The sequence below is a fragment of the Ictalurus furcatus genome, chromosome 5 (genome assembly GCF_023375685.1).
Source record: "Ictalurus furcatus strain D&B chromosome 5, Billie_1.0, whole genome shotgun sequence".
Lineage (NCBI taxonomy): Eukaryota > Metazoa > Chordata > Actinopteri > Siluriformes > Ictaluridae > Ictalurus > Ictalurus furcatus.
In genome coordinates, this window is record NC_071259.1 from 2,202,436 (window position 1) to 2,228,339 (window position 25,904).

Consider the following 25,904-nt stretch of genomic DNA (forward strand, 5'->3'; position numbering starts at 1 on the left):
TTTTTTGCCAAGTCTTATCTCGCATTTCACTTCTTTTGTGTTTCCTGCCTTTGACTTTTGCTCTTGTTTTCGTTTTCTGTTTTTCTGACCTACGGACTTTGACAATGATTCTTGGATTTTTCCTTAACAAAACACATGTTGAGTCCTGCCTCATCTAACCACACTAAGTCATTGCACCTGCTAAAGGGCAAAAAAAAAAAAGTGTGATGATTCAGAATCCACTTCAGATGACGAATATGTGCCATGTCTTTGTGCTACCAGCTTAACCCACTGTGTTGGATTTTAAAGTTAACATCTTAACCTGATCCTGCCACTAAACCTGTCAGACCTGAACAGAAGCTGATCTGATTATCTGTTTGTCTGGCCAAATTCCATTTTAGATCATAATAGACATTAGCGTCTGGTTGGCATTGTAGTAAAATTACACGGTCCATCATAACACATCTGAAATGGCAGTGTTTCAAATATGGTAAAGGAAGTGTTATTATAAAGAATAATATTTTCAGTATTATCAGTGTTAAGACATTACTAGTGACTAAACCTGGGGAATTTTGACCATCCTGGATTGCAGCACTGATTCACCTTCCGCATTTGCGGTTGGGGAAAAAAAAAAAACAAAAGCAAAAACAGCTCCATCAGGGAGGAGTTTGACTCTGAAAAGAGGAAACAAATCTTTTTTTTTTTTTTTGTAGAGCTTCTCAGTGTTACGAGCACACAGGCAACATGAAGAGACTTCACGTTTTAGTAAACCTTCTCACATTTTTATCATCTGCCAACACAGGTACCTTCTCTTTCCAGTGGATTGAAATGTTTTTATATCTTAGTAGTTTTTAATACTTAGTATTTATTTAATACTGTGTTTGTGTGACTTTCAGAGGCTCAGACTTTTTGTGAAACTCCATATGGAACTGAATTGGTGTATATTTATATTTAGCACATTTGATATATTTACTGTTTAAATTGTTCTATCATACAATGATATCACATGATATAATGCAACAAAATGAAAATACAAAATATTCGCATGCTTTTGAAAATAACCTACAGTGAAGTAAAGAACACGACACTTCCAATCATGCTGTTATAGGAAAAAATAAAGAAATGTTTCTACTGGAACCTCAGTACAGTATACTGTAGACAGAATTGTTAACTAGTTATTGTCTTAACTAGAACGAACAGTCTCATTTCAATACATTCTGGGTCAATTCAACTTAACATTGGCCCAATCCCCCAGGACTCTCCTCTATCTAAGTACAGGCACATAGAGGGGATAAGAAGTCGTCAATAAGTGCATGTCAGGAACAGTATTTGAACGCAGTCCTGATCTCTGATCTCTGGTTCTCACAGGTTCCCACTCGTTGTGCTCGGTGGCGACGTTCATCATAGGAGAGACGCCTTTCCCAGAGTTCACCCTCCTGATAATGCTGGATGATATAACAGTCTCAAGCTACGATTCAGATACGCAAAAGACAGTTATGAGAGTGAACAGAACGATAAATAATGAAGAGCAAGATTTTTGCAGTTTGCTATTTGGAAAACTGCACAAGAATATGCGGGAACGAGCACATCTTCTTAAGCAGCACTTTAACTGCTCTAAAGGTAGGTGAGATTCGTATAGAGTAGGGTCAATTCATTTGATCTGTTTTGTGCATCTGTATTCTGATATAAACCAGTTTTTAGCTTAATCCTGAAAAGGAAAAATATGGCACTGTAACATGATACTTTTTTCATAGGCGTCCATGTGGAACAAAGGCTGGACTGTTGTGAATTACTGAGCAATAACGTGCAAGGGCAAATGAAGATGATTGATTCTTTTGATGGCTTGAGCGGATTTGTGATGGACTATAATATACACCAGCATTCGCTCCACACCGATATAAAATGGCCAATAAGCTTTGACACATTGCAGTATGAATATCACAAGGCACTGTACCTCAAATTTCTGCAACCTTTATGCACAACAACTTTACAAACATTACTTAAAGAGTTGAGGAATTATGCACTGAGGAAAGGTAAATTCACATTCAGGAATTCTGTTTGTTTAATCTGTGCTTTTTTCTCCCCTATCCAACTTAATGAGTTTCATTACTCACTACCTTTAAAAATGACGTGTTATTATCAGGATTTCTTTTTCTCTTACCTACAAGTGAAGCCCAGAGTGAGACTTATGAAGCAGCAATTCAACTCACAGTCCGGAGGGGCTCGTCTGACCTGCCTGGCCACTGGTTTTTACCCACGACACATTAACATGACGCTGCTGAAGGACGGCCAGGGCATTCCCGAGCACCTCTTCACTGTGGATGATCTTTTGCCCAATACAGACGGAACCTATCAAATGAGGAAGACTGTTGAGATCAGCAAGGAAGAGCTCCAACAGAAACATAACTACACCTGCACGGCTACGCACCTCAACCAGGACAACAAGATGGATGTTTACTGGGGTACGGCAACATCACTCTGTTCAGTGGCTGTCATTTCCCCATTAATTAGATCAGTCTATGCTCTAAAAGGTAGTTCTTTTCTTGCAGAAATGCTGCTCACAGGTGACAGACCCGGTCCAAACATTACTGTCATCATCACCAGTATACTATTTGTGTGTGTGATCGCACCAGCAGCTGCCTTCCTCTTATGTAAGAGAAGGCGTGCAGGTAAGAACGCTGACATCACAAATACGGTCATTTCACAGAATGACTATGAAGTGCCTTCTGAAACGGACTTTTGCCTGCATTTTATCTTCTAGTTTCTCAAGCGTCCTCTCAGACAGACTACTCTTCTGCCTCGAGTGAGTGTTGAATTTGTGTTTGCCAACATCACATAAACACTAATATTATAAATCTTGGCGCCAGGGGGGCCTCAACAATTTGGTGTGGCCATGTCCTTGGTGTGCTCAAGGACACAGCCATGGCACGTTGATGCTGCTGGGATTTAAACACACGACCACCACAACTAGTGCAACTAGCTTGCATTGATTCAGTGCAGTCGTTTATGGAGTTAATTCAGTGGCAGACCTGGTTAAATAAATTGCAAGCTAGATGGGCTAAAGGTTGAGGCATTGAGTTACAAATCGGAAGGTGGTGTGTTTAAATCCCAGTACCACCAAAGTGCCATGGTTTGGTCCTTGAAAAAGACCCTTAACCATCTGCTCAGCTGTATCCTGCATCAGCCAAATGAGCAAATCTACTGGATTCTGTGTTATTTTATACTATGTAAGACATTACTTGCTTTACTGTTAATCTTTTACAGTTGTTTATTGTAGTTGTTTACCCAGGTTGTCAGTAAATTACTGTAAAATGTACAGCTTTTTTTAATTTTTACAATGTTATATAAGAATAACTTCCAAACAGTAACAGAACTGATCCAACAAATTTGCTTAACTTACTGAAAGTTTCAGAATTTGGTTTTACACCTATTTATTTAAATATTTATTTATTTATTTATTTTTACACTTTTTTTTTTTTTACCAACTTTGAAGTTCATCCTTGTGTGTTTAATTTTACATTTTCAGCCACGGAGGAGCAGGAGACCCGTGAAAAGTAGGACAGGAATGTATGGGACACTGCGATATATAACCTATATGAAGTTGAAAAAAATGTTATATTCAATTGTTTGGGTTTTTTTTTTTATCATGAATTGTTTATAAATAGGCCTATATACTTTCTAAATGAGTAGCATATAACTTTATGTGGATTCATGTACAATACCTTACAATCTATTTGGTATGATATACTTGTTAATTTTTTAGGTAGTATTAGATTTAAGCCTAAATTTGACCAAAGGTGTTGTTCATTTTTGAACAAAATTTGCACTAGACCCTAATACAACAATTTTGTTCAGTTCCCTGTACTTCTTTTTCTTCTTCTTCTCTTCTTCTTCTTCTTCTTCCTTCAGCTGTCTTACACTTGCGTCCAGTCAGTTGGTGGATATTTACTGCAACATTTGCACTATAACAATATTGCTTGTTAATAATGATTAATATTGGCCTTTGTATTACTGATATTGCAAACCACAAACAAAGCACTTTTTTTTTACTTTGTTCCATGAGCATCGTCACCATCTCAGATTGTTTTAATAAACTGGATATGAATGTACATGTGCAATAATAAAGGTTTTTCCCCCCATTTTTCTTTAAAAAATTAAATACATTTTTTGTGATCCAATTTGTCCTTCTATAGCAACAGTAGTTTACCAGTAGTTTAACAACTAGATAATAATAATAATAATAATAATAATAATAAAGACAACTTTTTCATGTACTTCCGGCTCACTTCCGACTGCACGTCTGCCTGTTGCCACGCAACAGTCGCTGTTACCTAGGTTGCGGCTGTCTATGTAGCTATGGTTTGCTAAAGCTAGTTAAGCTGGGATACGGTATTTGTCAAAACAACACCAAAAAAAACTACTTAATAAATAAAGGACTCCTCCAAATCTTTTGTTTTCTTTCCTTCATTTTTATGGGTGTCATGTTTATTATTATTATTATTATTATTTTTAAACAAGTGGCATCTCCATGTTTATAACCGTATCCCGAACTTCCGCCTTTCTATTCCTGTGATTGGTCAGAACGCTGCAAAATTTAGTGACGTAGACACCTTGTTTTATAGTCGCCAGATTGATATTGATGCTGCACTGTTGCCTAGTAGCAACGGTTTAAAATCCCTCTAACTCCTCCAGTGTTAATATATATATTAATATATATATATATATATATATATATATATATATATATATATATATATATATATATATATATATATATATATATTCTACTCAAGCATAATTCATGTTAACAATCCAAATAATACATTTTCTATATTAAATTAACAGCCAAAGGACTATAATATGAAGAAAGGGATCAGTCCCAATCTGGCAACACCGGATGCAGCGTAATGGCAGGATGAAGCACCTGTAAGGCGGGGCGCCAGGTGACTCCCACTTGTTGTGATGCAGGTTTATCCCTCGGGAGAAAGCAGAAGTCGCAACAATGCAGCTCAAAAACAGCGATACGAGCCGTTTATGTGTGGGTTTATAAGGAGAAGAGTTTCATATAAACGGGAAGCGGCTGTTAATAACAGTGTACAATGAGTGCAAATGATGAGCGAAAGCGGCGAGAAGGAGGGACAGGGAGATAACGGTAAGGAGGGATGCTGTGTTTCCGCCTCAGGCCTGGACCGGTCCATTCAACATGTTTACCGTCTCTTTTCCACTGAAATGTAGTCTAAAGACGGTTTGTACAAATAGTCACAGCATATGTTACACGGATAATAGAGATTAATGTACAACATACCTTCTGTAGTTTATTATTAATCAGCTGTTTATTCTGCAGTGAATAACTAGCCTACATCTTGTTTGGTGTTTTTTTTTTTTTCTCTCTCCAGGCCTTACTGTGTACACCTTTAATAGTGTTTCATATCTTATTAATATACATCATGAAGACAAAATAATACAATGCTAGTAATATCAAAAGTTTGGAGAAGGTGCTTTTTTAAAAAAAATGAATAATAATAATAATACTAAGAAGAAGAAGGCTATTTCATGCTTTGCAGTGTTGTTTTTTCTCTAGTTTTGCAAGCCTACTAGCACCGCTTGCTAACTTCTTATCCTTTACCTTTCTTGAGGCACTCAAAAAGTTTTTTTTATATATGTTGTATATATTTACTTTTTTTTTTTTTATACACATATATTGTATAATACTACAAGACACCCAGGAATTAGTGTCCATTGGACTCCTAATTTAATTAGGAAAATATGTTCTAAGAGTAGAAATGGACTAATTACATTTTAATTAATAAGACAGATATTTTGGGGGTGGGGGCACAGTGGTTTGCCTCGCACCTCCGGGGTCGGGGGTTCGAATTCTGCCTCTGCCCTGTGTGTGCAAAGCTTGTATGTTTTTCCCGTGCTTTGGGGGTCTCCTCCGCGTTCGCTGTCGGCTTCCTCTCTCAGTCCAAAGACTGTCTTGTAGGATGATTGGCATTTCCAGATTGTCTGTAGTGTGTGAATGTGTGTGTATGATTGTGCCCTGCACCCCGTCTAGGGTGTCACCCACCCTGTGCCCCGAGCTCCATGGGTTAGGCTCCAGGCTCTCCGCGACCCTGTGTAGAATAAGTAGTATGAAAAATGGACGGATGGATGGATGGAAGACTAATATTTCCTCCACCAAATTTGATCAGTGAAATGTCCTAAATTTTGAGTTTTGTTCCGTTTATGCGTGCCGTTTATGCGTGCATTATATAGTGCATTATTTTTAACCATAGCTACAACCCAAATCAAACGTTTTGTTACGTCAACAGGGAGTCGGTTTATTTTCGTTTTCTGGTTGTCCGTACAAATAAAATCCTGGACATGAAAAGGGCTTGTCCCAGGTGTCTGGGCTGCTGATTTGTCCACGTCTGTCTTACCGAGAAGGATTAAAATCCTTGCTTTGGAGGCAAAGGGTAGCCCAAGAAGCATTGTTACAGTTTTCCTTTATTTTGTCCACCTACTGTATGGTCTGTCATCACACAGAACATATCGAAGGTGTTACAACCATCAACTTACAGCTGTATTCAAATACTGTTCTACAAAATAAATAGATTTTTTTTTAACGCGAGACATCGTGTTGTAATAATGATTGTATTAATAGTTAATAACTGTTGTAGTAATAGTAATACGATCAACTCGTCTCATATTTTGGTTGAAGGAATTGTCTTATCGATCAGCATTACAGTGAATATCTTGATTAAAACTTTTCAGTAACCTTACCCCCACACCCCCACCCCCCACCCCACTATACAGAATGTGTTGAGTCTGGAGCGGAAAGAACACAGAACTGGAGCAGCTACAAACTGCTTGTTGATCCAGCGTTGGATGGTGGAAAGGAAAAGCTCTACCGCTATGATGGACTGCATTTCAGCGCACCTGTGAGTTTTAAGTGATGTTCTTAGTAGATGACATGCTTAGGCTGTTAACGTTAATAAATGCAGTTGTTTCTAGAGCTTCCTGGCCACGAGGGCTTTGAAAGGGAAAGCAGGAATTTACCTGAGCTTCCCTGCGCCATGACATCCCTCAGGTGCTAAATCACGTGGTTACGCTTATGCTTTAATTCGTCCATACGGCAGAAGGCCATGGGACGAGGCATTTACATCGACATTTATTCGTTTGACAGGTAGTGGTGTCGTAAATGACTTAGGCAAATCTAATCGAAACACAGCGCTGCTAAACAGGTTGGCTGTGATATGAGTGATGCAAGGCTGAGTTTCCACCGACTTTCACAAAGCACTCAGTTAAACGTTTAATACTAGATTCTTAATTCTAGGATGAAGGCTAAGTGAAACTACATTGCTTAGTCGTTCACATAAACGTTGCTGCTTTTCCACAGATACGGAGCCGGTGATGTCTCTCTGGTGAAGAATCTTTTTAAGAAGCAACTTGGTTTAAGTCCTGGTCTCAAAATAATAACCCTGATGGATTTTTCTTCTGGGTTTGATAACATTTTACCATACTACATCAAATGGTTTATTGTCTGTTATAGCATTTAAAACAAATCATTTCTAATTATTTCAGAAATGAATTTTAACCCCTTTTAAAGAGGGTAAACTCCTACGTAAATACAATTTGTTTAAAAAGAATATGTCGATCAGCTCGATGTTGTTCAATTGTTCAAACGCAAGGTATTTCTTTTTACTTTAGCTCAAAAACTCTTCCGCATGTGATGGATGTGGCATTTAAAGTCATTGACTTGCAAAATACATCGCTGCCTAGCAACAGGTCATGTGACCATGTGAGCACATAAACCAATATTCAAAACGAAGCTATTCATTTTTAGACCAAAATGCTGTTGAATTCTCAAATCAGGATTGGTCAGAAGGTGTTGATCAATGTGCTTGTTTGAATACGTTGTGGTTTCTATAGTAACGGCTAATTTACAGGGATTTGTATGGTGAATATAAAAAGTCTACACACCCCTGTTAAAACGGCAGGTTTTTGTCATGTGAAATCAATCAATAAATAAACCAAGATAAATCATGTCAGAGCTTTTTCCACCCCAATGTGACATCGCAGTGTATAAAAAAATGAAGTGAAAAACAAATCAGAAACATTTTAGGGAAAAATAGGAAAAAATGAAAAAATCTGCTAGCATAAGTGTGCACGCCCTTTTAAAATTGCTCGTGTGGCTGTGTTCACATTCAAAATCATGTTCAAAAGTAATGATCATACAGCTGTCATCAATGAAATTCGTCTGATTAATCCCAAATAAAGACCAGCTGTTTCTGTAGGATTGTCTTCACATCTGCTTGGTTTTATCCGACTGCTGAAGCCATGCTCTGCAAAGAGCTTACAAAGCATGTACGGTATCTCACCTGTTGAAAGGAATCGATCAGTAGCGGGTTATAAAAAAACAATTTCCCAAACATTAGATGTACCATGAAGACCATCATCAACAAGTGGAGAAAATGGAGCACCACAGTGACATCACCAAGAACAGGACATCCCTCCAAAATGTATAAAATGACAAGACAAACTTACCAGGGAGGCTGACATGAGATCCATGATAACATTAAAGGAGCTGCAGGAATATCTGACATGTACTGATTACTCTCTGCATGTGACAACATTCTCTCGTATTCTTCACATGTCACAGCCTTTTATCACAAAAAAAAAACATCCAAGTCCAACTAAATCACCCCAGATCATGTGGCAAAATGTGTTATGGTCCGATGAGACCAATTCCAAATGGTATAATAATTCCAAAAGGTATGTTTGGTGCAGAAAAAACAGCACCTAAAGAAACCATACCCACGGTGAAGCATGGTGTTGGAAGCATCATGCTTTAGGGCTTTCTTCATTCAGAACTGGGGCTTTTATCATGGTGGAGGGAATCATAAATAGCTATAAATACCAGTTGTTTTTTTTACTGGAAAACCTTCAGGTGTCTGCTAGTAAGCTGAAGAACAGTTTATTTTTTCACAGAATCCTGGAATTCACCCGCCAGAAGTTAGAGACCCCAGAATTGCTCGCTTTTGGACCAAGTTTAAAGAGACAAATCTTCCAGTCCCCAAGTTCAAGGTTATAGCAGCGAATTTGTACTATTTTCTGGGTCATCATTGGTTTATTATTGGTTCATTAATAACAGATGAGAATGAATGACCAATTCAACATTAAATTCTTTTTTAGATTGATGAGAATTACGTTGGCCCACCGAAGGAGGTGACAATCGCCAGGCTGAATGACAACATCAAGGCCGGATTCTTAACGGACATGTGCCGAAGGTTTGGAGAGATCCAAGAGGTGGAGGTTTTGTTCAATCCCAAGAATAAGAAACATTTAGGAATAGCCAAAGTCATTTTTGAAAGTGTCCGCGGGGCCAATGACGCGGTGCAAAAACTTCACAGTACTTCAGTTATGGGAAACCTCATTCATGTGGAGCTGGACCCAAGGGGTAAGAAACCTGTTCGTATACGCCGCAGTCTCTCAGGTTCATATTTTTAAAGGAAAAGTTTACCACAAAATACATTGTTGCAATTTTCTTCTCAGCCAAACACAGAGTTTGCTTCTTTAGTTTTGCACTGAAGTGCAGAGTTGTGTGTAGCAAAGTAAAGGAAACTGTTACCAGCTACCAGTTTAGCATCATGCAAATTGTATGCCTAAAACATCACACACACTTACCTTAAAATGACAAGTTGAGTATCTTAAACAGAATTATTTATGTGGTTTCTGACAAAAAAAAAAAAGGGCATTGATTATCTACACTGTATGACCAAAAGTTTGAGATGGACACCTGACCATCACTCAGAATATAACACTTGATCAATTTGCACTGTCCAGACTGCTGACTCATCCACCTACATTCACTACTTTATTCTGAAAGCTACACTATATAACCAAATGTATGTGGACACCTGACCATCCCTACCATACCTATATGTGCTTCTTAAACATCCCATTCCAGATCTATTCCCTCTCTGCTGTAATAATAATCTCCACTCGTCTGGGAAGGATTTCCACTAGTTTCTGGAGCACAGCTGTGAGGATTTGCCCATTCAGTTACAAGAGCGTTAGTGAGGTCAGGCACTGATGTTGAGTGAGGAGACCTGGGGTGCAGTCGGCATTCCAGTTCATCCCAAAGGTGTTCAATGGGGTTGAGGTCAGAGCTCTGTGCAGGACACTCGGGTTCTTCCACTCCAACCTTGGCATACCATGTCTTCATGGAGCTCGTTTTGTGCACATGGGCATTGTCATGCTGGAACAGGTTTGGGCCTCTTAGTTCCATTGAATGTAAATATTAATGTTACAGCATACAAAGGCATTCTATACAATCGTGCGCTTCAACAGTTTGGTTAAGAACTACATATGAGTATGATGGTCAGGCGTCCACAAACTTTTGGCCATATTGTGTATGTTTGTCAGCTAAAATAATGAAAATAATCATCAGACTCAGGTAGGAAGTGTGGCCAAATGTTAGAGGTGATACAGATAATATATTTCATTTGTTCCATTTGTATATTCGTTTATTTTTAATAGGGATGTATTCTGTTATTATATAAAAGTGATTGTGTATTATTTAGCCAAGAAAAGGGCAAAATTGATCAAAGCACAAAACCCTACCTGTTTTGGCTGAATGAAGGAAATACTGTCAGTTTCATTTTAGCTGTGTAGCTCGAGATGGTATTATAATAATATAATTCTGCCACAAAATCTGCTTCCAGGCGAGAAGAGGATGCGATATTTCCAGCTGCTTGTCAGTGGGCTGTATACGCCCTTTACTCTTCCTTTAGGGGAAGAGGCTTGGGGACCACAGTCCCCCACCTACAGCTCTGACTCCCACAATGTGAGTGTGACATGCAGTGTTATTTAGCAATGATAAAAAAAAATGGCCAAACACACAAATTTACTGTCAAATAAAAATGGCCAAATATACAAAGTGTGTTTATGTATTTATTTTAATCATTACATAGACAAAATTAAGGGACACCTCTTATAATCCAGTGGATCTTATATGTGCTAGCCCTCACCCTCCCCAGTTGTTAGCTGTCGCAGGATAGGGGAGAATTAGCTACTGGTCGGGAATTGACAAAGACAAAAAAAAAAAAACCCTGTTTTCCCTCCATCCTTATTAGGAATGAATTTCTAGTAGGGGACTTTTACTGGAATTTTTTTTGTTTAGGTAATTTTGTTTGTTAGTTCAGCTTACTCTTTGAGTTGTTTTCACACTGTGGACAACTCTTGGTGGGAAACACTGCTGTCTCGCTTGTTTTATGGAGACTTTGGGTGTGTGTTTGGGGGGGGTCCCACTTCGGGGGGGGGAAGGGGGGGGGTTTACTTTTAATTTTGTTTTCCTTTGTTAGTATAAAAAGAAAAAAAACCTGTCAGTGTTTACTTCTGTGTGTTGCTCAATTTGTTTTTGTTTTTTTTTCTTCTCAATGGAATATTTGGGAAAGGGAGGGGAGGAGAGAAGAAAAAAGGTGATGTTCAGCAGACATGTTTGGTAGACGTGTTCAGCAGAAATGTTTAGTTCAGCAGAAATGTCCAGCAGAAATGTTTAGTTCAGCAGAAATGTTTAGTTCAGCAGAAATGTCCAGCAGAAATGTTCAGCAGAAATGTTTAGTTCAGCAGAAATGTCCAGCAGAAATGTTCAGCAGAAATGTTTAGTTCAGCAGAAATGTTCAGCAGAAATGTTCAATAAAAATGAAACTGGAAAAAAAAGGAATGAATTTCTGCACCAACAAAGAGAAATTAAGCATCCTCACTCCCATTGCTGACCCTTCACTCGCATCAACCGTAACCACATCCTTTTGCTTCTCATTTGCATAAAATTTAATTATCCATGACTTTAATACATCACTGAAATCCACCCACTTTACAAGATTTAATTGAAAAGGAATTTTGTGTCACTGCCATTTTGAATGCAAGCTTAATGACTTAATGTTGTCTATTAACTAATAAATCGTTGGAGCTTTTCAACATCAAATTTTTTTTGCTTTTTTCTATGCAGGAGTATGACCCGGTGAAGCGCCTGTCTCACGGGTTGCTGTCTTCATCTTCTGTGCTCCTTGGCTCCACCCCATTTGATTGCTCCACCCCTATGTCCATGGATACTGCCTATTCCAGCATGCATCAGGATACTCCATGTAGTTTCTGGCAGGATACGCCACACGGCTCACCTATGTCTCATAGTAACCCAGGAACTCCACAGCACTGCGAGGGCCTTGCAAACACAACAGATACACAGGATGATACACACACTTCAAAAAACATCCCATATTCGACCCCATTCATCAACTCTGAATCCCAACACACCCATCACAAACCTCACTTGGTCCAACTAACGCCGCATACACCAAATACGAGGCAGGGGTCTTTAATTAACATTACTCAAATTTCTAAAGGGCACATGGTATCAGGAGGCCAGTCCCACAAAGTCAGCAGGGCTCCTCAAGGTGGGCACAGGGGTCGTGCTTGGGGCACTAAATACCAGAATGCATATAACCGTAGGCCGGAGCATCACTACGTGCACAGACCTGGATTCAACAGATCTCACTATCGCTCGGGATGTAATCTAGTGCCTTTAGTTACATTTCAAGGACCTTCAGCTGCTCAGACACAACCGGGTAAGTCTCTGGCACCTTTTATCCAATGTAGTAGTAGCACAAATAAACCTACAGGACAAACAGCCACAGAAGCATCTATAGGAAATATGGACAAGGAACCAATTCTGCCAGTATCCCAGGGGCGCAACTTGCATCAAATACAAACATTGTGTTCACAGCCATTGGGGAAAACTTTGGATGTTCCTCAAAAAACACCTCATAACATCTTTAACTCTCCTCCTCATGTGCCTGAGGTACAACAGCAGGACACGGCTGTGATACAAACCCCAGAACAGTGTGTCTCCCCTGAGCCAGAGACAAGCCCTTCAACTGGGTCATTTCCTCCAGAACCAGTGCCAAGCAGCCTGGACTCTCGTATCAAGATGCTCCTGGGCCCTCAGAGTCCAGATTCAGAAGAGAATGAGATGAATTCAAACTCAGAAGATTGGGTTCCCCCAACCATTCCTCAACGGTCCTCCAAATCTGGTCCCCCTTCTCCTCGGTCCCCTGATGTCTCCGCACAGCAAACTTCATTTACATTGGGTTTTGAAGATGTGAGTCCTTTTCCTTTTCCGGACACGGCAGAGGAAAGAGAGGAACCTCAACCAAGTAATGAGCATCCGTCCAAGATACCTGTCATTTCAACCTTCTGTTCGGCACGCCCAGCTCAGCAACCTTCTCACCAAACAGCTACGGTAAAAACAACTAAGATTTAATACTATTATGGTTCAGTTACAGCCCTAAGTGGAATGGTACTAAACATTAAACTTTCCACATGAGAAATCTGAATATTCCATGGTGTTATCTTGATCCCTTATTCTCCAGAAGTCTCGAAGTGTGTCTGCATATATTGATGAGACACTGTTTACAAGTGAATGTTTTTATGTGTCTTACAGATTAAGCTGTCCCTAAGAGAAGGAGAAAATTCAGAGCAGCCCCTTGGACCCGGGACCTGCTCTTCACCCGTATTCTCCATGCCTCCTCCTCCAGTTCTCCTCCCTCCACCGCCACCAGGCTTTCCTACCCTACCACCCCCAGTTCTGCCACCTATGTGTGGACCTGCCCATCGTTTACTGCCCCCTGTACCAGTCCGACTCACTTCCCCTCCTCCTAACCTCTCTGTATCTCCATCGACTTTCTACCTGGCACCAAAGCTCCCCATGGGACAAGTGAACAGGCCCCCAAGGTGTACGACTCCTTCTGCGCCTCTTCCTATCCCAACAAGAATAACCCAGGGGAAATCCCAGACTGTTTTCCCACCTCCTTTTGCCATTCGTCCTCCCCTGACACACTTTCCAGGTGTGGATGGAGTCCGACATGCACCATGTCCGACTTTTAATTCAGCTGCTATCCCAGGCTACAGAGCACTAGGGCCACCCGTACTCCTACCTGTGTTTGACCCCTCGGTGCCACCTCCGGGCTACTTCCCTGTGAGAGAGTCGCTCCACAAGGCCACGGTGGATGGAGTGATGGCTGCCGTTGCTGCAGAACTCAGGGTCATAGTGAAAAAAGACATTCATCGCAGGATGGTTGAAGGAGTTGCCTTTGCAGCATTTGATCAGTGGTGGGATGAGAGGGAACACTCAGCTAAGGTAGAATATGTGTATTACTGATATTCATACCACAAAATTGTCAAATTCTTGATTTTTAATAGTCAGAAGGTGTTGATTAAGTTTCTATAGTTTGTAGATACATTCCTCCCTCTAGTAAATACGTGCCTTTCCTATTAGTTGATTCAACTTGTTTAATGTTTTGAATCAGTGTTATTTTTGTCTTAAAAGTGAAGATATATTTTCCTCTTTCCGTTGTATGCCTACAGATATCGATGGTTCCTGTGAAATCTGGAGAAAGTAAAGAGAAAGAGCCCGTGAAGCTTAAAGTTTTGCATCCATGGCAGACTGTGGAGAGTACGGGGTCAGAGGGCACGATACTGGGCACAGGACTGGGTTTGGGCCTCCGCTCTGCCCTCAAATTGCCTTCATTTAAGGTACCACCAATCGTAAACACTTCTGTTTTAATTAATCATGCACCAGTACATAGGAAAAATAAGACTAAAAAGACGGCCTTTGTATTTTTGGAGGGTTTTGGAACATCCGAACCACATTGCTGGGATTAGAATAGATGTGTCTTCAGCACTATGAAGTATTGACACCAATGAAGACATCTGTTCCTATTACTTCAATAGGAGTCCGTCTCCCCCCCCCCAAAGTTTTGTGGCCTGAGTTCATATGATCGACAAAATGGGTTAATCTGCTTAAGTTTGTGCTGAAAAAGAAATATAACTCATGGAGTGAGTTTGGGTGTTAACCTTGGTGAAACAGTGAAAGTTTAGCAGCAACCATCTAAAAATCTCAGGATTCTGCTTCCATCATTCGAGCTGTGCGTTTTGTGGTGGTGGTGGTGTGTGTGTGTGTGTGCATGTGTATGGCTGTACTGCTTGTACATCTATTTAAGATGCTCTTTGATCATCTATTTAAGATGATCTAATGATATTATTATTATATTTAGGTGAAACGGAAGGCTCCATCTGGTGACGACCCTGTGGAGGATAAAAAGTCAGGCCCCTCCTGTTCACCTGATCACACACTCTCAGAGGAAGCAGGTCAGTACTCAGTACAGTATCGTGTACAATAATACAGTATTATCGGGAGTCGGATTGAAAATTAAATGATTAATAACGATCATTTACAGTTTGATTAAATCCTGTTCTAAAGTCGTACCCTTTTCATTTTGGACATATCGTGCCTCATCAGCATTGCTCAAAATCCTGATTTCTTTAATTCCATCACAAACTCATCTGTATTGTATTTTGTCATCTTCTAACTATTGTGAATTGTTGCCATGTTTAGAAGCAGGACAGGAGACACGTATTCAGAATGAAGAAGTGGACAAGCCCCGGAAGGAACAGGGAGTCCCTGTGGTGAAACGGCGCCACGCCAGACCTCTGGAGCTGGACAGTGAAGAGGATGAGGAACAGGAGGAGGAAGAGAAGGAGGAGAACTCTGGGATTGTAGAGGACTTGGGTTCTGAACAAGAGGATAGCAAGAAACCAAAGAATTCAAACACTGAACAGGTATAACACACCTAGCTGAGGTGAGTTTTTGTTTTATCTGATGACAGAACTCTTATAACTTGTATTTCTTGTCCTGCTAGGAGGAGGATGAGGACGAGACAGAAGACGAAGGTGACAGAAAAGAGGGGAGGTTTTCAGCTGTGAACGGAGAAAGGAGAGAAGGGAGGCTTTCAGCTGTGAGAGAAGATGAAACTCACTCAGACAAAGGTAAGAAAAATAGCTCTTAAACAAAAGTAAGAGTTGTAAATAATGTAGTGGTCGTAATTAACATGTAGTGACGAATAAGTAGCTAGCTAGCTTTAACACAGGAGAGCAACTCTAAACAAAAATAAAAGTTATTAATATGTTACACGTTAAGTTCAGGAAGATATACATGAAGTAAATTTGGTTTCATTGCTCCTCAGAGGTAATTAGCATAGCGTCATCAGAATCCTCCTCCATCGTCGATTATGAATCCACACTCTCCTCAAGATCTGACTTGAGTTCCTCTGACGAGAGCCGTTACTCCTCTGACGGCGGGGAGTCTGAGGAAGATTATGCGGATGATGGGGAAAGTCCATTATCTGAAACACCTGAAGAGGAGAGAGCGGTGGAGGAGATTTGGATCTCGTCAGATGAAGACCTTGAAGAACATGTATCTCGCACGCCTGCTCCTTCTTCTGTGAACTCCTGGGAGGACGAGCTCGACCCACCCCTGACTCCGTCTGCTCCACTGTCCAATGATGGCGACCCAGATGACACACTGCTAGGTGCGAAAATCAAATCAAGTTCGCCCTTCTTGTTCTGAGCGCCAACTGTTGTATTCCTTACTGATACACTACGTCTACAGCATGTTTCAATTGCACTGAACATAATGATTCAGCTATGATTCTGATTAAATAAACAAACAAACAAACTGAGAATGGACATTGTGTTTAACGACTACATATGACTGTTGAATCTTATGATTAATCAATAATAATAATTGAGCTTACCCTGTGCTTAGCTGAACACACACCCAGTATTAGGTGTTACACTGTATATGAATATGTGCGTCGCAGCAGGTCTCGGGTCAGACATGCAGTGTGTGATATATTTATTACATTTATTTATATCTTTTGCAGGCACTGATCCACAGGGAGAGCTGCGAGTGCAAGTGTTTCTGCACAGCTACGGCTGCCAGGATCCAGTCACACAGCATTTATCTAACAAACTCGAGCTGTCTGACCCGGCTCTGCTTCCTTCAGCCCTCGAGCTGGAGCTGCAGTGTCCGCCATCGCCAGCTTATAGAGAGTTCTCCTCGAGTACGATACACACGACTAACACTATGAAAACACCATGACAACATGAAACTCGTTTTTTTTTCTCTCTCTCTGTAATTAACGTACACAAACATTTGAATCATATTTATGATTATATTTATTTTTATATCCAGAGATTTTGTTCTGGGTCATTTGACCTGACAGTAGCAATGAGACAGAAGTTTGTAGAAATGTGTTTACATTACAGTCTCGAGCTATGAAATATTAGTTAATGCGTTTTAATATTTTTAATACACACAGATGAGACAGAACTGGAGGATTCAGGTTACACAAATGAATTAATTGAGGATTCTGGGAACCTCAGACCCCCCACACCAACAGGCTCCCTGTCGGAAAGCGAGCCCGAGCTCGAGCTTAGGCACAGGTTATCGCCGCCCGCTGCCGACGAGGTGGAACTGCCCTGTACTCCTGGAGGAGGTTTTGAAACAGAGACCGAAACTCTTGTTTTATCTCCGGCTCCTACCACTCCTCTCCCTCCTCCGCCTTCTCCCACGGGTTTCCATCTTTTCCCCTCTCCTCCACTGCACTTGTCTCCTCTTCCTTTCCCATCCTCTTATCCTGCCTATGAGGAAACTCCTAAAACTCCAGGCAGGAATAACAGAGAGGAGCAGATACATCATACAGCAGTGATCACGCGAGATGCAGTGCTCAGGATGGCAACGCACAGCCCATTCTCTCCATCCTATCTGTCAGTATCACCTCACACAGGAAGCGGGGTTCCCAGAACTCCGGGACGAGACACGAATCCATCCTCGCCCCTTTCTGAGGACAGCGAGGTCAATGTTCAGCAGAGGGAGCATTGGCGAGGTCGGCGTCCACGCTATTCGCACCAGATCCACGTCCACATCACCAGCTCCTCACCTTACTCCTCGGATTCCTCAAGTTCAGAGACACAAGATTTGAGCTTCTCTACAAATCGGTTCTCACGTTTCGATATTGCACATCTCAGAAAGCGAAGAGAACGGATGCAGCGTAGAAGGAGAATGATCCTCTCCCAGAGAAACAGACAAAACAAGGATGATATTCAACACACGCCCGTGCGCAGTTTATTCACTAAGTCATCATCGTGTGACGCAGCTCCAGATTTGAGCCTGGAGTTGGCAGCTCAGGCCAAAAAGCCACTGCAGGGACTCGAGAACCGATTAGAAAACAGGATTTACCAGGGCCCACTGGAGAACCCGAGACTTCCTGAACCACTGTTCCCATGGAGAAAGAGAAAGTCCTGGCCTCACACTTCTTTGTTTGCCCCTCGATCCAAACGGAGAGAAAGGCTTCTGATCAATGCTGTCTGGACTAAAGGAGTGAACATGGAGGAGATCCGGCATCTGAAGGCCTCATACGAGACGATGCTGCTGCAAAACAACACCTTCGACTGGCTCAGAAGCACACACTGGGTTCCTCATCCTCATATCCTTACCTAGACGATCTATCTTTGTGTGTCAGGGTTTATGAGAATGTGCGATTGAGCTTTCAGTTGAATTTTACTACTTAAAAACTTTTTGAGCTTCATAATACTGATTAATACAAAGGCCAAGAATGATCAGTATTTCAGATCCCATGTTTTCTGTTTAATGGCTGAAACATTTTAGTGTAAAGAAATCTTCCTTACTAAATAGGGACAATTAAAATATCAAAATGGGAATAGGCTCCCGCAACTTAAATTATGGAAATATATATTTCCAGAGGTACTGTTGGTTTTCTCTTCTTTTCAACTGTCTTTGATGTTTTTGTCTTAGTTTCTTTCTCTTTTCCTGGCTGTGCCTTAAATCTATCTTATCCTTTATTTCATCCGCTTCATTTTTGCTTTTCTTTTCAGTTTCTTTTCTAGTTCTTTTTTTAAATTGACATTTTCCTTTTACTCTTACCTCAGGCAAAGCCCTGAAATACCATACCAGTCACCCCTCTACAAAGGTGCGACAAAGGGTTTCAGCCAAGCCTGGCCTTAAGTATCCTGCCTGGCAGGTGCAGGCGGTCCGGGTTAATCAGCCCCTTGAATTCTGAGCAACCGAGTTCTCACTGTGTCCCGCTGTCGCTCTCTGCTGGCTTCCGATGGTGTAGCTCGGCCTCTTACATGAACAAATATAACATAGAACTGTTTATTTTCAATAGAAGTAGTTGTAATTTTTTGGGGGATCTGAATCTCAATGGCATTTTATTGGGAATAAATACCCATAGCCATTATGTAATACTCTGTAGTGAGCATGACTGAAATTCGAAAACAGTAGTTGTAAGCAGTTTGACAGCTCTAATGTGTGTTCCTTGACTTCACCTCACCGAGCAGCGTTCCTCTGGAATGGCCACCGAAATTGCAGAGTGGCGTTCGCTATCACATGACTGGGTCCGCGCGCACAGAGGGATTTTACGTCATCAGCAAGACTGACAAACTGCGCTACCTCCAACACACACACGCTTCCTCGGGAGAACTGACTGCAGACTCTCAGGTGGGAGTCGTGAGTGAAGGCCATTTTTGAAGTTATTGAAGGCTGTCCAAACGCATAGATGGACAGATGGAGAGAAAAAAACAGTCACAGATCTGAGAGTAAAGTTATAATAAATAGAATAAATCAATAACAGTCCGACTGTTATTGATTTATAAGTATTAAGCACATTATGCACTGTGTTTAAAATTAGATCTTACAAGTTTCACTCACTCACTAGCAAAAGTTGTGACAATTTTTTTTCTCCACACATTATTTATCTAATAACTAAGTAAGAAGCTGATGTGCATGAAATCGTCGCCATTTCCTGTTCCCATGTCGAATCAGATGCTCGGTATTTAAAGCAGGATCTTATTTTTAAAGCATAAAACTGTGTAGTTTATTATTTATGATTAATATCATTTAATACTGCCAGCAAAACGTAATCATTTGACACAAACTACTGTAATGTATGCAAATAAAACAAATGAACATAAACCTATACCGTATATCTTTAGAAAAAATATGACTTATTTTCAAAACTGCGACTTTTTATTTATTTTATGAATTTTATCTGCATGCCGTATAAGAACGCTCCAGCTCAGCTTCCCTCGTCGTCCCGTTCCGGATCGGATTTCCGAGCTGAACAGCGGCGCCTGCTCTCCTCCTTCAGCTGTGACAGCGACCTGCTCAAGTTCAACCAACTGAAGGTGCGACTCACGCATCACCAGTCAAAAATTTGAGTCCTCTACCACAAATCTTATCATGAATATAACAATTGCTTATTTTTACGCACTAGACTGGCTTCCATCCCGGGTCTATTCCCACCTCACTGTTCCCGGGATAGGCTCTGATGTATTTTACAGCTGAGACATATACGCGTCTAGTTAATTTTTTTTAATTATTATTCGTCTTACGTGTACATTTGCTGTGTTGTTGAATTCAGTTCCGTAAGAAGAGGCTGCGCTTCAGCAGGAGTCACATCCACGACTGGGGATTGTTTGCAGAGGAGCCGATAGCTGCTGATGAGATGGTGATCGAATACGTAGGCCAGAGTATACGGCAGGTGAGACGAATGATACTGTACATGAGCTCACGCGTCAAACAACCAATGTGGATGATGTAAATTGATCAGATATTTAATGATCCTGCATGAAAAAGGTATTCCGTTACTAAAAATATCTAGGATTTCCTAGATCTCCTTCATATCCGCTTTCAAGGACAGTGCTTTCTTTAGAATTTATTCGCACATAGGCCGCTTGCTTTTGGAACATATAATGTCTAATAAATCGATTTTACGGACCCGGTAAAGTCCTAGCTAGTTCTGAAGCGACATTGTATGACAACTTGCTGACATAGTCTAGATGAAAACTTCCGGCTGAGATTTCAAAAAACAAAGGTTCTCCGGCAAATGAAGTCAATGTAGTGAAATAAATGTATTAAAAAATACAATCATTAAATGACTTCTCTTTGCCATAAACATCATGAAATTTGAAGATCTCCAATTAGGCAGATTTAGAGGTCCCAAACATTGCGCTTAAATCATATAATTAATCATATTCCCGTAACACTTTTCCGCCTTTGTGATAACATCCCTATTCAAGTCTTGCATAAAAGAAAGTGGCCTTGTTTTGGAGCTGCTGTCGTTTGAACACTGTCTTCAGGTGATAGCGGACATGCGTGAGAGACGTTACGAGCACGAAGGCATCGGCAGCAGCTACCTGTTCCGGGTCGACCAGGACACCATCATCGATGCGACCAAGTGCGGCAACCTGGCCAGGTTCATCAACCACAGCTGTAACGTGAGTAGTGATTAGTACTTTGCAGTACTTTGTGCTTTGGTTAGGAATGAATGTGGAATCGAACGTTAACTATTCAGTTAGAAATAATTCCCAGTGAGTGATTTAATCGGGTATTAATGTTTTAATCAGAGGTTAATAGGGATGACACGATACCAAAAATCTAGTAGTCGGTACCGATACCACCAAAATTACACGATACTCGATACCAAAGTCGATACCACAGTGTGGTATAAAAATAAAATTAAAATTAAAACTCTCCTGGAGGACATCCTCCTCTGGCTGATACTGGCAAAAAGAGAGAGTTTTAGTTATCAAACATCGTCTGACAATGAGTGGAGGTGCAGCACTCCTACACGCACGCGCGCACACACACCCTTATGCTCTGAATGCAAGCATTAGTTTAAAGACTGATATGGTGCCAGGCCAAAAAGATTTATTAAAAGCATGAACATTTGAATAATTAGGCTACATTTAGCTGACAGGACACGGGCTGAATGGCGATGCATGGTGGAACATTCGGAGGTAGTTTATAACACTGCAATGCGTTAGCATCGTTAACAAATAACTGGCTATTGCTAACATTACATGGAGCATAACGTTAGCTGGTTTCACGGCCACAATGCCCGCTGCCTCAAACAAACATAATATAGGACCCGTCTTTCAGGTGCTTCTCCAAATTCCAGGTGTTGCCTCACTTTGTTTGAAATGAACGACAGCATCGGTCGCACACCGGCTTCACAACATCAATTATATGTTTGTCGTCATCCGCCTCGAATGTGAAGTATTTCCATATCCCATACCACATTTCCTCTCAACGAGTCGCGGTGGAGCTGAACTTCTGTAGTTTTTCCCGTGTGCTTGTAGTTGTTGTTCTACTTCACCACTTTTGGACCGACTAAAACACTTGCGCGTATTTGCTGCCCCCATCAGAATTGCAACCTCGATACCTCCATTAGAAACGGTTCTAACGCTACTCCAGAAAAACAAGTACCGTCACGTGTTAAGTATGTTGGTACCGACTTGGCACTGAAGTATCGGTTCTCGTGACATCCCTAGAGGTTAAAATTTCATTCAAAGCTGAAGGTTTTGCTGCATTGCAGAATTACTAAGCCATTTTCAAGAAAATATGGTTCAACACTACATGAATGTACTCCACACTCGATGCTGATGAGCATTGGTTTGTGACGCCTCAGACAGTTTGTCTAAATTATAATTGTTTTTTTTCTTCTCCTGTTTATATTCAGCCAAACTGCTACGCTAAAGTCATCACCGTAGAAGCCAAAAAGAAAATAGTCATCTATTCTCGCCAGCCGATCAGCGTCAACGAAGAGATCACGTATGATTATAAATTCCCCATCGAGGACGAGAAGATCCCCTGCCTATGTGGAGCCGAGAACTGCAGAGGAACCCTCAACTAGACAACGATTGTACCGTCGTCTAGTTGTCTCGTTGCGGCACTAAACCCACCACTAACCATCCCATGACTCATAAAGACATTGCGATTCTATTTTAATCACCACAAGTGATGTAAGTATATACACAGTCCATCAGTTACAGTTCACCAGAGACTTGTAATGATGTCGTTAATGTAATGGTTATCATTTAATTAGAAAACTTAACCAACCGTCCATCTCGGGATTTGAATCCAGAGGTCGTGTGTACACAGTTCATTGCACAGCGCTGTACAGTTGTTTTACTTTAATATGCATAAAGAATTTGAATTCAGAACATCACACATCAGACTGTATGGTATTACACTTCAACATGCAGGACAAATAAAGTATATTTTCTTGCAGGAAGTGAGTCCATGTCATTTCCCTTTTATTAATTAAGATAAAGAATCATTCATTCTTAATCGCTTGAACCAGGTCACCAAGCACACACACCCATTCATACCCAGGGGAAATTTGGTACTTCCAGTCCACATCCCAGTATGTTTACAGGAGGAAACCAGAGAACCTGGAGGAAACCTACAAGGACACGAGGAAAACATGTTAAAACCCCACAGCTCAGGAAACGTGGGAAATTCTGGAAATAATATGAAAAGGAAAGACCAGTGTTCAAGATTCGTTATTTGTTTGTTGCTTTTAAACAGTAACAACTATTTATTGATGAAAAATTAATGCGAAAATTGCTTGGAGAATGCGGGCATCGATCCCGCTACCTCTCGCATGCTAAGCGAGCGCTCTACCATTTGAGCTAATTCCCCGGATGAAAGGATAGTGTTACTTATACCTTACAACTTGTTTACCGTAGACGGGTTTGTCTAATATTAACGCATTTATTATACTAAAGCGATTTTACACTAGTTTCACAGTCTGCGTAGTTTGTCAATCTAAGTGTATAATCTCCTACAAACTCATCTAGAATATTAGTCAACAGATATACCTATACTAGCCTACTAACTCGCCTAGAATACTACCGTAAAGAGATGCATGCGAACCTAACAACCTGCTTATACTTAACTTAAAGCTGCATTATTGCTGTAATTTACATAATATCTTAGTCTTCGAATATATAAACCTAATTATTCACCTAGTACATTAACGTATCAACAACTTAGTACTTCGCCCATGTGTAGTAACTGTATATTCCCCTACTAAAGTATTCTTATTCACAGTACATTAGTCTGGGATATTAGTCTGCTCACTCGCTTAGTAAAATGTGGTAACGCCAATCTTTCTAAATGAAAAAAAACGAGTCACACTAGGTTTTTTTTGTTGTTAAAAGTGACGGAAAACTGTCGTGTGGAGAATGCGGGCATCGATCCCGCTACCTCTCGCATGCTAAGCGAGCGCTCTACCATTTGAGCTAATTCCCCGAATACAAGCAACCCTATGTAAATATAAGGTCAGATATTATAGCCGTGTAATTTCTTACCCACAATATCTTCTGCTGGACAAATAAAGAATAAAAACAACATGTCTGAAGCGTTGTTATGGTTTTGAAAAAATAGGAAGAAGCCTGATCAAACTAACACAACCAAATCAGTGCATCTTTGAGCTTTGAGTCATATAATGCCTGAAGATGCGTGTGTCAAATTAAATAATTGCTACTGAATTTGGAGCAGTTGGAGATCTTTCTATATACAGTATCTCACAAAAGTGAGTACATCCCTCACATTTTTGTAAATATTTGATTATACCTTTTCATGTGACAACACTGAAGGAATGACACTTTGCTACAATGTAAAGTATTGAGTGTACAGCTTGTGTAACAGTGTAAATTTGCTGTCCCCTCAAAATAACTCTACACACAGCCATTAATGTCTAAATTGCTGGCAACAAAAGTGAATACACCCCTAAGTGAAAATGTCAAAATTGGACCCAAAGTGTCAATATTTTGTGTGGCCACCATTATTTTCCAGCACTGCCTTAACCCTCTTGACCATGGAGTTCACCAGAGCTTCACAGGTTGCCACTGGAGTCCTCTTACACTCCTCCATGACAACATCACAGAGCTGGTGGATGTTAGAGACCTTGTGCTCCTCCACCTTCTGTTTGAGGATGCCCCACAGATGCTCAGTGGGGCTTAGGTCTGGAGACATGCTTGGCCAGTCCATCACCTTCACCCTCAGCTTCTTTAGCAAGGCAGTGGTCATCTTGAAGGTGTGTTTGGGGTCGTTATCATGCTGGAATACTGCTCTGGGGATCATGCTCTGCTTTACTAGGTCACAGTACATATTGGCATTCGTGGTTCCCTCAATGAACTGTAGCTACCCAGTGTGCAGTGTGCAGCTATGCAGTGTGCGGCGTATGGTCTGAGCACTGACAGGCTGACCCCCCACCCCTTCAACCTCTGCAGCAATGCTGCTAGCACACATATGTCTATTTCCCAAAGACAACCTCTGGATATGATGCTGAGCATGTGCACTCAACTTCTTTGGTGGACCATGGCGAGGCCTGTTCTGAGTGGAACCTGTCCTGTTAAACCGCTATATGGTCTTGCCCACCATGCTGCAGCTCAGTGTCAGGATCTTGGCAATCTTCTTAAAGCCCAGGCCATCTTTATGTAGAGCAACAATTCTTTTTTTCAGATCCTCAGAGAGTTCTTTGCCATGAGGTGCCATGTTGAACTTCCAGTGACCAGTATGAGGGAGTGTGAGAGCGATGACACCAAATTTAACACACCTGCTCCCCATTCACACCTGAGACCTTGTAACACTAACAAGTCACATGACACCGGGGAGGGAAAATGGCTAATTGGGACCAATTTGGACATTTTCACTTAGGGGTGTACTCACTTTTGTTGCCAGCAGTTTAGACATTAATGGCTGTGTGTTGAGTTATTTTGAGGGGACAGCAAATTTACAGTGTTACACAAGCTGTACACTCACTACTTTACATTGCAGCAAAGTGTCATTTCTTCAGTGTTGTCACATGAAAAGATATAATCAAATATTTACAAAAATGTGAGGGGTGTACTCACTTTTGTGAGATACTGTATACCCAGCAAAAAAAAAAAAAAAAAAAAAACTTTTTTAAGGATAATTTTGTAAAAATCCAAATAAGCTTTATAGATTGGAAAGGGTTTAAACAATGTTTTTCATGCTTCTTCAATGAACCATAAACCATTATTACACGTTTGCTTTAGTTGATAGCAATAATGAACCATATCCTAGTATATTTGGTTTTACATGAGTAACTAATAACGTCCACAAATAGAAAATGCGATTGCAAATACAATTTGTAATTGCTTTTGAATATTGTCCGCAAAATAGTTGATACGATTCACTAAGAAGTGTC

General features: G+C 40.7%; 2 protein-coding genes and 2 non-coding genes across 4 annotated transcripts; 2 read left to right on the plus strand and 2 right to left on the minus strand.

Annotated features, from left to right (window-relative positions):
* The first annotated feature begins 678 nt into the window (after positions 1 to 678).
* LOC128607364 (hereditary hemochromatosis protein homolog) lies at positions 679 to 4,411 on the plus strand. Its single transcript, XM_053624135.1, has 7 exons — positions 679 to 781; positions 1,348 to 1,599; positions 1,734 to 2,012; positions 2,148 to 2,441; positions 2,529 to 2,648; positions 2,741 to 2,782; positions 3,506 to 4,411. The coding sequence occupies exons 1-7, from the start codon at positions 724 to 726 to the stop codon at positions 3,535 to 3,537; spliced, it is 1,077 nt and encodes a 358-aa protein (XP_053480110.1). The 5' UTR covers positions 679 to 723; the 3' UTR covers positions 3,538 to 4,411.
* Positions 4,412 to 5,088: 677 nt separating this feature from the next.
* setd1bb (SET domain containing 1B, histone lysine methyltransferase b) lies at positions 5,089 to 22,905 on the plus strand. Its single transcript, XM_053624052.1, has 19 exons — positions 5,089 to 5,131; positions 6,775 to 6,899; positions 8,950 to 9,045; positions 9,154 to 9,418; positions 10,686 to 10,807; positions 11,972 to 13,261; positions 13,463 to 14,158; positions 14,386 to 14,553; positions 15,075 to 15,168; positions 15,416 to 15,639; positions 15,720 to 15,846; positions 16,044 to 16,388; positions 16,743 to 16,922; positions 17,181 to 18,347; positions 19,215 to 19,381; positions 19,948 to 20,067; positions 20,304 to 20,423; positions 21,022 to 21,159; positions 22,404 to 22,905. The coding sequence occupies exons 1-19, from the start codon at positions 5,089 to 5,091 to the stop codon at positions 22,575 to 22,577; spliced, it is 5,661 nt and encodes a 1,886-aa protein (XP_053480027.1). The 3' UTR covers positions 22,578 to 22,905.
* Positions 22,906 to 23,295: 390 nt separating this feature from the next.
* Positions 23,296 to 23,368, minus strand: trnaa-agc (transfer RNA alanine (anticodon AGC)). The gene has a single exon. It is a non-coding gene; the product is annotated as a tRNA-Ala (tRNA).
* A 539-nt stretch (positions 23,369 to 23,907) lies between these two features.
* trnaa-agc (transfer RNA alanine (anticodon AGC)) lies at positions 23,908 to 23,980 on the minus strand. The gene has a single exon. It is a non-coding gene; the product is annotated as a tRNA-Ala (tRNA).
* Between the last annotated feature and the right edge of the window lie 1,924 nt (positions 23,981 to 25,904).